Raw genomic sequence first — 12,213 nt, forward strand, 5'->3', positions numbered from 1 at the left:
AGTGAAAATTCAACAATTTAACCTTCAATGTCAAGGTCATAATAAGGCCAATGTCAATTTGAGTTTGATATACATAAAGGTCTTATCCTGTTATAATATGAAGTAATTCCATTCAATAACTTGAAGGGCTTTTATCACAAAAACATATGTCTCCCAAAACTATGTATGGTCACTCATAAGAAGTTTCATTGAAATCCCCTGTGAAAGCCGGACAAGATATTTCTATTTATAGCTCTGATGGCCATTTAATGCAGCAAAGCGGAACTTGCAGTGATATGCACAACTAGGGATGGTACTGAACTCCTGTGAATTTTGGTGGAAATCCCGTCAGCAGTTTGACATATGTTAGTCGGAAAGGATTTTTCTATTTTTTAGCTATGGCAGCCATTTTGTTCACAAAGCAGAACATGCCGGCACAACTAGGGATGGTAATGATCACTCATGTGAAGTTTTATTAAAATCCTACCAGTAGCTTGACCTGTAAAAGCTGGACAAGACTTTTCTATTTATAGCTCTGGCATTCATTTAATGCAGTGAAGCAGAACATGTCGGCGATATGCACAACTAGGGATGGTACTGTTCACTCCTGTCAAGTTTCATAGAAATCTAACCAGCAGTTCTATCGACAAGATTTTTCTATTTTTAGCTCTGGCAACCATTTTGTGCAGCGAAGAAGAATGTCCTGGTGAAATGCACAACTAAGCATAGTAATGATCACTCCTGTAAAGTTTAGTTGAAATCCCACCAATAGTTTGACCTGTGAAAGCTAGACAAGATATTTATATTTTTAGCTCTGGCTGCCATTTTGTGCAGCAAAGCAGAACATGTCAGCGATTTGCACAACTAAGGATGGTATTGATCACTCTGGTAAAGTGTGGTTGAAATCCAACCAAAAGTTTGACCTGTGAAAGCCGGACAATATTTTTCTATTTTTAACTCTGGCGACCATTTTGTACAGTGACGCGGAACGTGCCCAGGAAGTGCACAACTAAGGATAGTACTTATCACTAATGTTGGTTGAAATCCCACCAGTAGTTTGACCTGTAAAGGCTGTATAGGAATTGTCTTCTTTTTTTAGCTCACCTGTCACAAAGTGACAGGGTGAGCTTTTGTGATTGCGTTTCGTCCGGCGTCCGTCCGTCGTCCGTAAACTTTTACTTTAAATGACATCTCCTCATAAAACCACTGAGCCAATTTCATCCAAACTTCACAGGAATGTTCCTTTGGTGGTCACCATTAAAAATTGTTCAAAGAATTTAATTAAATGCAGAACTCTGGTTGCCATGGCAAAAGAAAGAAAAAACTTTAAATTTCTTCTTTTAAACAAGAGGGCCATGATGGCCCTGAAATCGCTCACCTGTATATAGGCCCCAGGGGCGGAGCTAATTTTAACCCAGTGGCTTTTATTTGAACAAACTTGGTAGACACCCATTAGAGGATGTTTCATGATAAATATCTAAGCTCTAGCTCTAAGAAAATCTTTAAGTTTTTACTAAACACATATAGTGATAAACAATGACCCACCCCCTCTGTGCGGGCCAATTTTGTCCCCAGGGCTTTTATTTGAACAAACTTGGTAAACACTCACTAGAAGATAATTCATGCTTAATATCTAAACTCTAGCTCTTTGGGTTCTTTAAAAGAAGATTTTTAAGTTTTTACTATATATGCATATAGGGAAAATCAATGACCCCCTGGGGCGGGGCCAATTTTGACCCCAGGGCTTTTATTTGAACAAACTTGGTAGACATTCACTAGAAGATGTTTCATGCTTAATATCTAAGCTCTAGCTCTTAAGGTTCTTTAAAAGAAGATTTTTTAAGTTTTTACTATATGCATATAGGGTAAATCAATGACCCCCTGGGGCGGGGCCAAATTTGACCCCAGGGCTTTTATTTGAACAAACTTGGAAGACACCCATTAGAGGATGTTTCATGCTAAATATCTTAGCTCTAGCTCTTTGGGTTCTTTAAAAGAAGATTTTTTAAGGTTTTACTATATGCATATAGGGAAAATCAATGACCCCCTGGGGCGGGGCCAATTTTGACCCTAGGGCTTTTATTTTGAACAAACTTGGTAGACACTGACTAGAAGATGTTTCATGCAAATATGTAAGCTCTACCTCTTTGGTTTTTTAAAAGAAGATTTTTAAGGTTTTACTATATGCATATAGGGTAAATCAATGACCCCCTGGGGCGGGGCAAATTTTGACCCTAGAGCTTTTATTTGAACAAACTTGGTAGACACCCATTAGAGGATATTTCATGGTAAATATCTTAGCTCTAGCTCTTTGGGTTCTTTAAAAGAAGATTTTTTACGGTTTTACTTATATGCATATAGGGAAAATCAATGACCCCCTGGGGCGGGGCCAATTTTGACCCTAGGGCTTTTATTTGAACAAACTTGGTAGACACTGACTAGAAGATGTTTCATGCCAAATATGTAAGCTCTACCTCTTTGGGTTTTTTAAAAGAAGATTTTTTAAGGTTTTACTATATGCATATAGGGTAAATCAATGACCCCCTGGGGCGGGGCAAATTTTGACCCTAGAGCTTTTATTTGAACAAACTTGGTAGACACCCATTAGAGGATATTTCATGGTAAATATCTTAGCTCTAGCTCTTTGGGTTCTTTAAAAGAAGATTTTTTAAGGTTTTACTATATGCATATAGGGAAAATCAATGACCCCCTGGGGCCGGGCCAATTTTGACTCCAGGGCTTTTATTTGAACAAACTTTGTAGACACTGACTAGAAGATGTTTCATGCCAAATATCTAAGCTCTACCTCTTTGGGTTTTTTAAAAGAAGATTTTTTAAGGTTGTACTATATGCCTAAAGGGTAAATCAATGACCCCCTGGGGCGGGGCCAAATTTGACCCCAGGGCTTTTATTTGAACAAACTTGGTAGACACCCATTAGAGGATTTTTCATGCTAAATATCTTAGCTCTAGCTCTTTGGGTTCTTTAAAAGAAGATTTTTTAAGGTTTTACTATATGCATATAGGGAAAATCAATGACCCCCTGGGGCGGGGCCAATTTTGACCCCAGGGCTTTTATTTGAACAAACTTGGTAGACACTGACTAGATGATGTTTCATGCCAAATATCTAAGCTCTAGCTCTTTGGGTTTTTTAAAAGAAGATATTTTAAGTTTTTTTCTATCGGTTGCCATGGCAACCAGAGTTCTGCATGGAATTAAATTCTTTGAACAATTTTTAAAGGTGACCACCAAAGGAACATTCCTGTGAAGTTTGGATGAAATTGGCCAAGTGGTTTATGAGGAGATGTCATTTAAAGTAAAAGTTTACGGACGACGGACGGACGGACGGACGGACGCCGGAAGAAAAGCGATCACAAAAGCTCACCCTGTCACTTTGTGACAGGTGAGCTAAAAACCAAAAGAGCTACAGCTTAGATATTTGGCATGAAACATCTTCTAGTGAGTGTCTACCAAGTTTGTTCAAATAAAAGCCCTGGGGTCAAAATTGGCCCCGCCCCAGGGGGTCATTGATTTTCCCTATATGTATATAGTAAAAACTTAAAAAATCTTCTTTTAAAGAACCCAAAGAGCTAGAGCTAAGATATTTAGCATGAAACATCTTCTAATGAGTGTCTACCAAGTTTGTTCAAATAAAAGCCCTGGGGTCAAAATTGGCCCCGCCCCAGGGGGTCATTGATTTTCCCTTTATGCATATAGTAAAAACTTAAAAAATCTTCTTTTAAAGAACCCAAAGAGCTAGAGCTAAGATATTTAGCATGAAACATCTTCTAATGAGTGTCTACCAAGTTTGTTCAAATAAAAGCCCTGGGGTCAAAATTGGCCCCGCCCCAGGGGGTCATTGATTTTCCCTTTATGCATATAGTAAAATCTTAAAAAATCTTCTTTTGCAGAACCCAAAGAGCTAGAGCTAAGATATTTAGCATGAAAAATGTTCTAATGGGTGTCTACAAAGTTTGTTCAAATACAAGCCCTGGGGTCAAAATTGGCCCCGCCCGGGGGGTCATTGATTTTCCTTATGTGTGTATAGCAAAAACTTAAAAAATCTTCTTTGAAAAAACCCAAATAGCTAGAGTTTAGATATTAAGCATGAAACATCTTCTAGTGAGTGTCTACAAAGTTTGTTCAAATAAAAGCCCTGGGGTCAAAATTGGCCCCGCCCCAGAGGTGTCATTGTTTTTAACTATATGTGTATAGTCATTGTTTTTCATTATATGTGTGTAGTAAAAACTTAACATCATGAAACATCTTCTAATTGGTGTCTTCCAAGTTTGTTCAAATAAAAGCCCTGGGGTTTAAACTGGCCTATATACAGGTGAGCGACCTCAGGACCATCATGGCCCTCTTGTTTTTTTAACTCTGGTGGCCATTTTGTGCAGCGAAGCGGAACATGCCAGCAACATGCACAACTAGGGATGGTACTGATCACTTCTGTAAAGTTTGGTTGAAATCCCACCATTAGTTTGACCCGTGAAGGCTGGAAATATTTTTCTATTTTTTAGCTCTGGCGGACATTTATGCAGCGAAGTGGAACGTGCTGGTAATGTGTACAACTAGGGATAGTATTGATCACTTGTGTAAAGTTTGGTTGAAATCCCACCAGTAGTTTGACCTGTGAAAGGCAGACAAGATTTTCTATTTTTAGCTGTGGCGGCCATTTTTAGCAGCGAAGTAGAACATGCCAATTAGGAATGGTACTGATCACTCCTGTAAAGTTTGGTTGAAATCCCACCAGAAGTTTGACCTGTGATGGCTGGACAAGATTTTTCTTTTTATAGCTCTGGTGGCCATTTTGTGACATAACACTCCTGTAAAGATTGGTTGAATGAAATCCAACTAGTAGTTTGACCTGTGAAGGCTATACAAGCTTAATGAGGATGGACAGACAACCAAACGGACGGACAGACGGTCATTCAAACGTGATAATAATAATGTAGCTACTCTATTGTTCTTTTTAGCGGCTAGCCACACAAAAGAAAATAGCCACATTACAGAATGAATGACATCAAAGAGAAAGAACAGTTACCTATTGTCCCTCTAGCCATATTATTACTGTCCTGTTCGAGTGGACAGACAGAAGGCAAAGGCAAAACAATATGTCTCCTAAAAATTTTGGAGACATAATAACAAAGTTACAGCCAGCTACAGCAAAAAAAAAATGAAAATTTCTTTAATTTGACCTTCAAGGTCAAGGTCATATATGAGTAAAGGTCAAGGTCTATCTGGTTAACTTAAAGGGCTATCCTTTAAGATTATTCTATGTTCAAGTTTTAAAACAATTTCTTCAAAAATAACAAAGTTATAGGCACTAAAAGCAAGAAACTAGCAAAATTGGGACATTTGACCTTGAAGGTCAAGGTCATTCATGAGTGAAGGTCAAAGTATGTCTGGTCGACTTGAAGGTCTATCTTAAAATATTATCATGTTCAAGTTTGAAGACAATCCATTCAAAAATAAGAAGGCAGTCTGAAGGACAGCTAAATCCCCTTCCGCAGTGAACATGAATGAGTGTACTTATTGACCTTTTACCAACCATGACCTTGATTTAGTGCCAATAGCCATGCATATCATTAAAGCACATAGTCTCACGATGGTGATTGTTTGTGTCAAGTTATTTAAAACCTTCCATAAGGTCAAAAAGTTATGGAGAACTTATAACCTTGGCCTTGGGGTAGCAACCTGGATATTGAGCTCTGCAGATTGTGTCATGGTGGGGATCATTTGTGCCAAGTAATTTTAAAACCTTTGAATTGTCAATAAGTTATAGAGAGGACATGAAAAATAAATGTTTTTATATTGAAACTTTGAGTGTGACACTGAACTTCTGGGTTGTGACTTGATTATTGTGCTCTTCCAATGGTGTCATAATGGTGATCATTTCTGCCAAGTTATCTTAAAAATATTGCCGCAGTTTAAATGTTATGGACAGACACGAAATGTAGACTTTATAACATTTGACCTGTAAGTGTGACCTTGACCTTGGGGGTAGCTTTTCAATTATTGCCCTCTGCACATCGTCTCATAATGGTGATCACTTGTGCCAAAGTATTAAAAATTTTCAGCAGTTAAAAAGTTATGGAGCAGACATGAAATGTAGACTTTTTATTATGAAATGAAGACTTTTTAACATATGACCTTTAAGTGTGACCTTGACCTTGGGATAGCAACCCTATTACAGTCTATGCGAAAGTCAATATTTTTTTCAGGCCACAAGGACCGAGACCCTTAGGTTTATTTCCGGCCCGGATGATATTTTTCCGGCCCAGACATTTCAAGCATTATTTTATAAAAATAACTCAGTTTAATGTAAAAATGATCGTCTTTCTTTAAATAAGTGTGACTATCATTAGTGTGACCATCATATAGAAACACAAGAAGATGCTGACCATATGAAATAACTTAAGTAGGGTTCCCACTAGAATTTTCAAAGTAGGAGTCCTGGGACTCTCAAGCACAAAAATGTAGGAGTTCCAGATCACTTTGAATATGTTAAGCCATCTTTGCTGCACTTATGCAGTTGACGATTATGATGTATATGAGCAGAGTAAGGGGTTGGGGAGTTGGGAGTTTGAACAGAGAAAAAGCTTATTTCAGGAAAATGGTAATATGTCCCAACACTGTACCATAAAAGTGATTGAAAAGATTTGAAATATAATTTCAAAAACCCTACATCATCAGACCGTTATGCTCTTTTCTTCCAGATTCACTCCCCCCCCCCCCCCCCCCCCCCCCCCCCCCATAAGAAAAATATTCATTGTATGTGACAAACACTAACAGGTAAAATACCTCCATTTCAACTAAAGTTAAACAATATCTTTAGTAAAATTTTAATTCCTAAACTACATTTTAAGTGTTTTTATGACACACATTTTTAACAAAACATATCTTCCTTTTGGTTACGATTTTTTTAATTATAAAAAAGCGGCATCGCGAAAAATATGTGACAATTGAAAATTTGTCTGTTTCCTGCAGAAACATTCACAAATCTACTTGTTGTTGATTTCGAGTATATTTAAATTTAATTTTCTTCATTATTTTAAGATTGTTACTCATCGGCTATTTCAACAGGCATCGTAAAACAAAATTTTCAAATTTGTATTTTACGGCAAAATTTTACCGTTGTTGATGAAACTTTTTGAAGACAGAGCTGAGTTGACTGTATTTATTTGACATCTACAAAATAGAGTTAAAGTTGGTCAATATCTTTTAATAAATTCTTTGCATCACGGGGTACTTGTTATCAATCAGGTAATTAATATTTTTAAACTTTTTTGAAAATTTTATTCGGACATGAGGACTGACGGAAAGGAAATTTATCTCGGGACCGCATGATTTTTATTCGGCCAGGACCGAGGACCGACGGGACTTTCGCACAGACTGCTATTTATTGCGCTCTGCACCATCGTCTCATTATGGTGATCACTTGCAGAAAAAAAGGGGAACGGCCTTAAAAAAACAACGGGCCCAAAAAAATTTAAATGTAAAAAAAAAATAACCCCTACCTTTTTTTTAAAAAAAATCTATAAAAAGAAAAAATATTAAAAGTCTCAGTAGGGTTTAAAAAACACAAAAAAAAGTCAATGAACTTTTTTGGGAAAAAATTTTTTGAGGGCAAAAAAAAGTTTTTTTTTTCCTTAAAAAAAATTTCATGTTACAAAAAATGACTGTTTTTCGGAAATTTAAATTTTTAAATTTAAAAATTTTAAGAATTTTTAAAAATTTACAATTTTTAAGTTTTAAATGGACAAAATGCCTAGATATATTTAGTATATAATTATATAGAACTATAATTTAATAAAAATACATATATACAGTTGTATACAATATATATATAAGAAGAAACAAAACAAAGAAGAAAAAACAACAACACTGAATTGCACCTTTACTCAGAGAGAATAAAATAACCTTTTCTGATTTAAAGTGTAAAATATAAAAATTATCTTTACTGATATACTGTATCATGTTATTACCAAAATCAAATCATGAAAAATATACTAGGTATACTTATAACAAATACAGAAATACAGAAACTCTGACTAAGTTAATCAAAGATTCATACAATGTTGCTTAAAATTAATCAATAATTGACACCTCAGTATCAATCTGACTAAAGTTCAAATCTACATATTTCTTTTATGTAGATTTGATGACAACTGTATGTTTCATCTTCTTTATAATTCAGGTTTACCCGAGCAGGCTAATTTTAGCCATGAAATCAAACCAGTTTTTACATAGGCATTAGAAGAAGTATCAAAATACCGTTATCCGTGGAAGTTCAACAAATTGTTGATTTTTATAAGAAAAAGAAATGTTTGAAGCAATTTTTGACAATTTAAAATGAAATAATAGTCAATTTTTAATGGCCAAGATTTTTTTCCCAGTTAACCTGCTGGCTATGTTCTCGAAATCGTTAAAATTACCTACGTCAAATTGCTGTGGCTGAAGTCACGTTCCAATGCACAGGCTATAAACATGCTGTGTGTAAAACACTATACGGGAGTTTTACAGCCTGTTGACATTTTTATTGAGTGTGAAAAAACTCAGTGAGTAAAAACCGGGATATCCGAGTCAAGCAAGAGCCCTGAAAAAATAATAGCATAAGTGATTTTTTTTTCAACTTTCAAAACAAACTGTGGCCTAAGGGGAAACTATTACACAATAAATCAGAAAAGAACTCTGTGAGTCGGATGCGTCGCCTTGTATACAGTATAGCTGTCAGTTAGACAATTCTTCTTAAATATAGGTCATTTTTTTAACACTCCTCGTGCAATGCACATGTACCTTTAACTTTAATGGCATTTGAAGTTGAACTAATTGTAACAATCACAATGCTATGTCAGGATTAATAAAACTGTTTCATTATCAAAATAAAAATACCATGGAAAAGTTTAAATTCAAATGGAAGACTCTGTGATGGATTCCTGTGCATTCCAAATTCAGGCCAATGAAAAAAGCTTGCATACCAAATTTGGAGTAAATCAAACTTATAGTGACCAAGTTATGCTCTGCACAAGCCTATTAAGTATGAAAATTAACAAAGGGCAATAACTCAAAAATCATGAAATGCTAGAGTACAACTGCACTTCTAAATGAGAACCACCATCCTATAAAGTTTCAAGTCAATAGCTTTTAAATTGTTGCAGAATTGGCAAGGACAAAAATAAAGTATGAAAATTAACAAAGGGCAGTAACTCAAAAAACAAGAATTGAAAAGTAACGATTCTTCTTTGAAAGAAGCATGCATATCAGGTTTGGAGTCGATCCGACTTAAAGTGACCAATTCATCCTCCTGACAAGGGGATGCTGAAGCCGATGACAAAAGTAATCCCAATAAATTGCCTTTTCCAAAGCAACAAAAAGGGGGAAAACCCTTTATATGCTGTTGATGGATGTGTTATCTCAAAATGAGATTCTGGTTTATGTGTGATATGTTTTCAAGTTATTTTACTTATTAATTTTAATAATTGTGAGTTGTAAGTTTTGAGCTTGGCCTTCATTTTATGCTCAATGATATGAATTATTTTTTGACTAATTTTTTAAAAAGCCATTTTAATCAATTCATGTAATGACTAGATTGTTTCCATGAGGTATGGTCTCTTATTCCATACATAAAACAAAGTACCTAGTAATATAATATTTTTACTTGCTTAATATAGTCAGTGATATACATTTTATACATCATATAAACTCTTTTACTGGCTAAAAGATCCAGTATACCCATCCTTCAATACCATTTATTTGCCTACATGCCGATACAATTATATCTCTGGCAATGAAAAGATTATTTGTAAGTAAACATTAAATGTAATTTGAAATCAAAACTTGAACTATTTAGCTAGGTATCATATGACATAATTTATGCAATAGTTTAACCAATGGTAATTGGTATATGATATCAAGACTCACTGCAGTCAATTACCATTACATATATATCAGTTTTTCTCAGCTGCTGGAGGTACAACAAAACATGTTGGTCCATCATCTTTATGCAAGAATAAAACACCACTTACTGTTGCAAACCCTAAAAGCAAAAATAAAACTTTAAGTAGTCTGTGTTCATGAGTATTAAATTCTGATGGTAGAACTTCAAAAAATGTCACATATAAGAAAGTTCCACAAGCAATGCCAGTGAGAATTCCTTGAACAAGCAAAGAGGATTTTGAATCCCATAAATCAATTATACCAATTCCAATTCCTATACCAAGGGGTGCTGTCAGTGAGAAGAATACAATGGAACGTATCATCCCTGCATGAGAAAGAGTACTTTGAATGAGATTCATACCGAGGCAAAAGCTTAGAACAGATTATGTATCACAAGGGCTGCAAAAATTCCAATCACATCATCAGCCTTGTCTTGTAAGCCAACAGCTAAACCTTCAAATATCGAATGCAGAGATAAAGCTGTTAGCAGCAGTATAGATCTTAATGAAGAGTGCTCATGCTCAGGTAAAATGTCATCTTCTTCACGCTGATGGGCAACATCTTCATTCATAATAGAATTTGACCTACTTATTCTTTCTTCACAACTATCACAATGACGTCTACTACCTGTTCCTGGAAAACTAGACGTAAAAGGTTCGTCACTTATACCACCAATCACTGATTGATCACTAGCAACAGAATGGGAATAGTGTCTTCTTATATCTTTCGGTTCCAAGAGCGGTCTTCTTTCATCATCCGTCTCCTCAGCATGTTTCTCTTTTAATGTTAAAACAATCTGTTCAACAATTAATATCAGAAATAATCCAAACATCATCACAAATTCAGCCACTGGAAATGATGTAAACACGTTCAGGCTATTTAATGTAGTTCCAATATCAACTCTAACAGATGGTAACAAATCTAACACGCCCGTCCCCAAAAATACACCCGCAGCAAAACAGCTTAAAAAACTAAGGATGGTTTTGTATCTATTTTTATGACTTTCAGTGTTTGCTTTCCTACGAAATATTTTTTCAAGAATAATTGGGATAATTCCTAGAACAAACGTCATCACAAAGAGTGCTGAAAGCACTAAAACTTTAAGAATTGCAAGTTTCATTTTTGTTAACAATCTATGTTACTCCTGGAACTGTAATGGCTTTATTACAATAAATATATCTTTCACTGTGAACTGTAATGGCTCTATTTCAATAAATATATCTTTCACTGTATCAGTATCCTCCACTGTTGTTTCCTGTATGTAGATATCCAGGAAAACATGAATCATGACAATCATTTAAGTACACTTCAGCGGCATCAATAAAAAATCATCGCATATAAAAAGGAAGTTATTTAAAAAGTCAACAAGATCTCAGTATCGTAGATGTGAGATCGTGAAAACATGGAAACCGAGCCAAGTAAATACTTCTAAAAAGTTTTTGTTTGTCGTCCATTTTGTTCAATCACATGACTTCACACGCGAGGAAATGACTAAAACGCGGACACGTCTTAAGCAGAAATGGTCTCGGCCCAGTGAATTTTCGTACTCTTAGTTCTATAGTAAATCAGTCACATTTGAGGCTTAATTCTGGATTCCACTGATATTGATGAATTATATACAGTCTTCAACTTTAAACATTAACACAATCTAAGTCAAATGATGCCCGAAATATAATGTATTAGCCATTTCCTTTTTTCAGAAATCTTCATTCTGTTGTAACACTGTTTAAATTTGCCGCTTATAAAACTCCTGGGTAATACATCTTTAATCATTCCGACAACAAATGAGGTCCTAGAGAATTTTTAGTCACCATATAACAAAAATTAAGAACTAAATAGAGAAAAACAGAATCCCCAAAGAAAGTCCAACACAACAGAATTGAAAATGTTGCAGGCTCGGTTTGATTGAGCCTGTTCATGGACGGTACTGGTAAGTGCAAGTTACCGTCCACGCCCCCTAGCACCGGCTTAAGCAGAATTCAACATTTAACACGAAAATGGTAAAATTTTGAAGTCAGAAACATCCGCAGATGTGTTCATACGGCGGTTATCATGGAACCTTCAATGTGACACAGTAGTGCCATTCCATGAAAAGCGACGTATGGTCCCCAAGTAAAAGAATGCTTATGCCCTAAACGAGAAAACAATGGGCGGAACTAAATAAAATGTAATTTTGAACGGGGATCTGAGGTTATGAAGCCTGCATATCACAGATAAGACGTCAAAAGACAAATTTAAAAAGCAGGCAACATATCCTAATGGTGATTAATTATACAGTATTCGAGTTGGAATACT

At 35.5% G+C, this 12,213-nt stretch overlaps 1 protein-coding gene across 1 annotated transcript; it reads right to left on the reverse strand.

Moving 5' to 3' along the window:
* Positions 1–8,218: 8,218 nt before the first annotated feature.
* Positions 8,219–11,414, reverse strand: LOC132731788 (zinc transporter ZIP1-like). Its single transcript, XM_060718045.1, is given in 2 exon segments — positions 8,219–10,300; positions 10,303–11,414. Coding segments are annotated over 2 exon segments (1,107 nt in total). The 5' UTR covers positions 11,039–11,414; the 3' UTR covers positions 8,219–9,929.
* Positions 11,415–12,213: the final 799 nt, after the last annotated feature.

This window comes from Ruditapes philippinarum, unplaced genomic scaffold, assembly GCF_026571515.1.
Source record: "Ruditapes philippinarum isolate M1 unplaced genomic scaffold, ASM2657151v2 ctg63_1_1_1_1, whole genome shotgun sequence".
Lineage (NCBI taxonomy): Eukaryota > Metazoa > Mollusca > Bivalvia > Venerida > Veneridae > Ruditapes > Ruditapes philippinarum.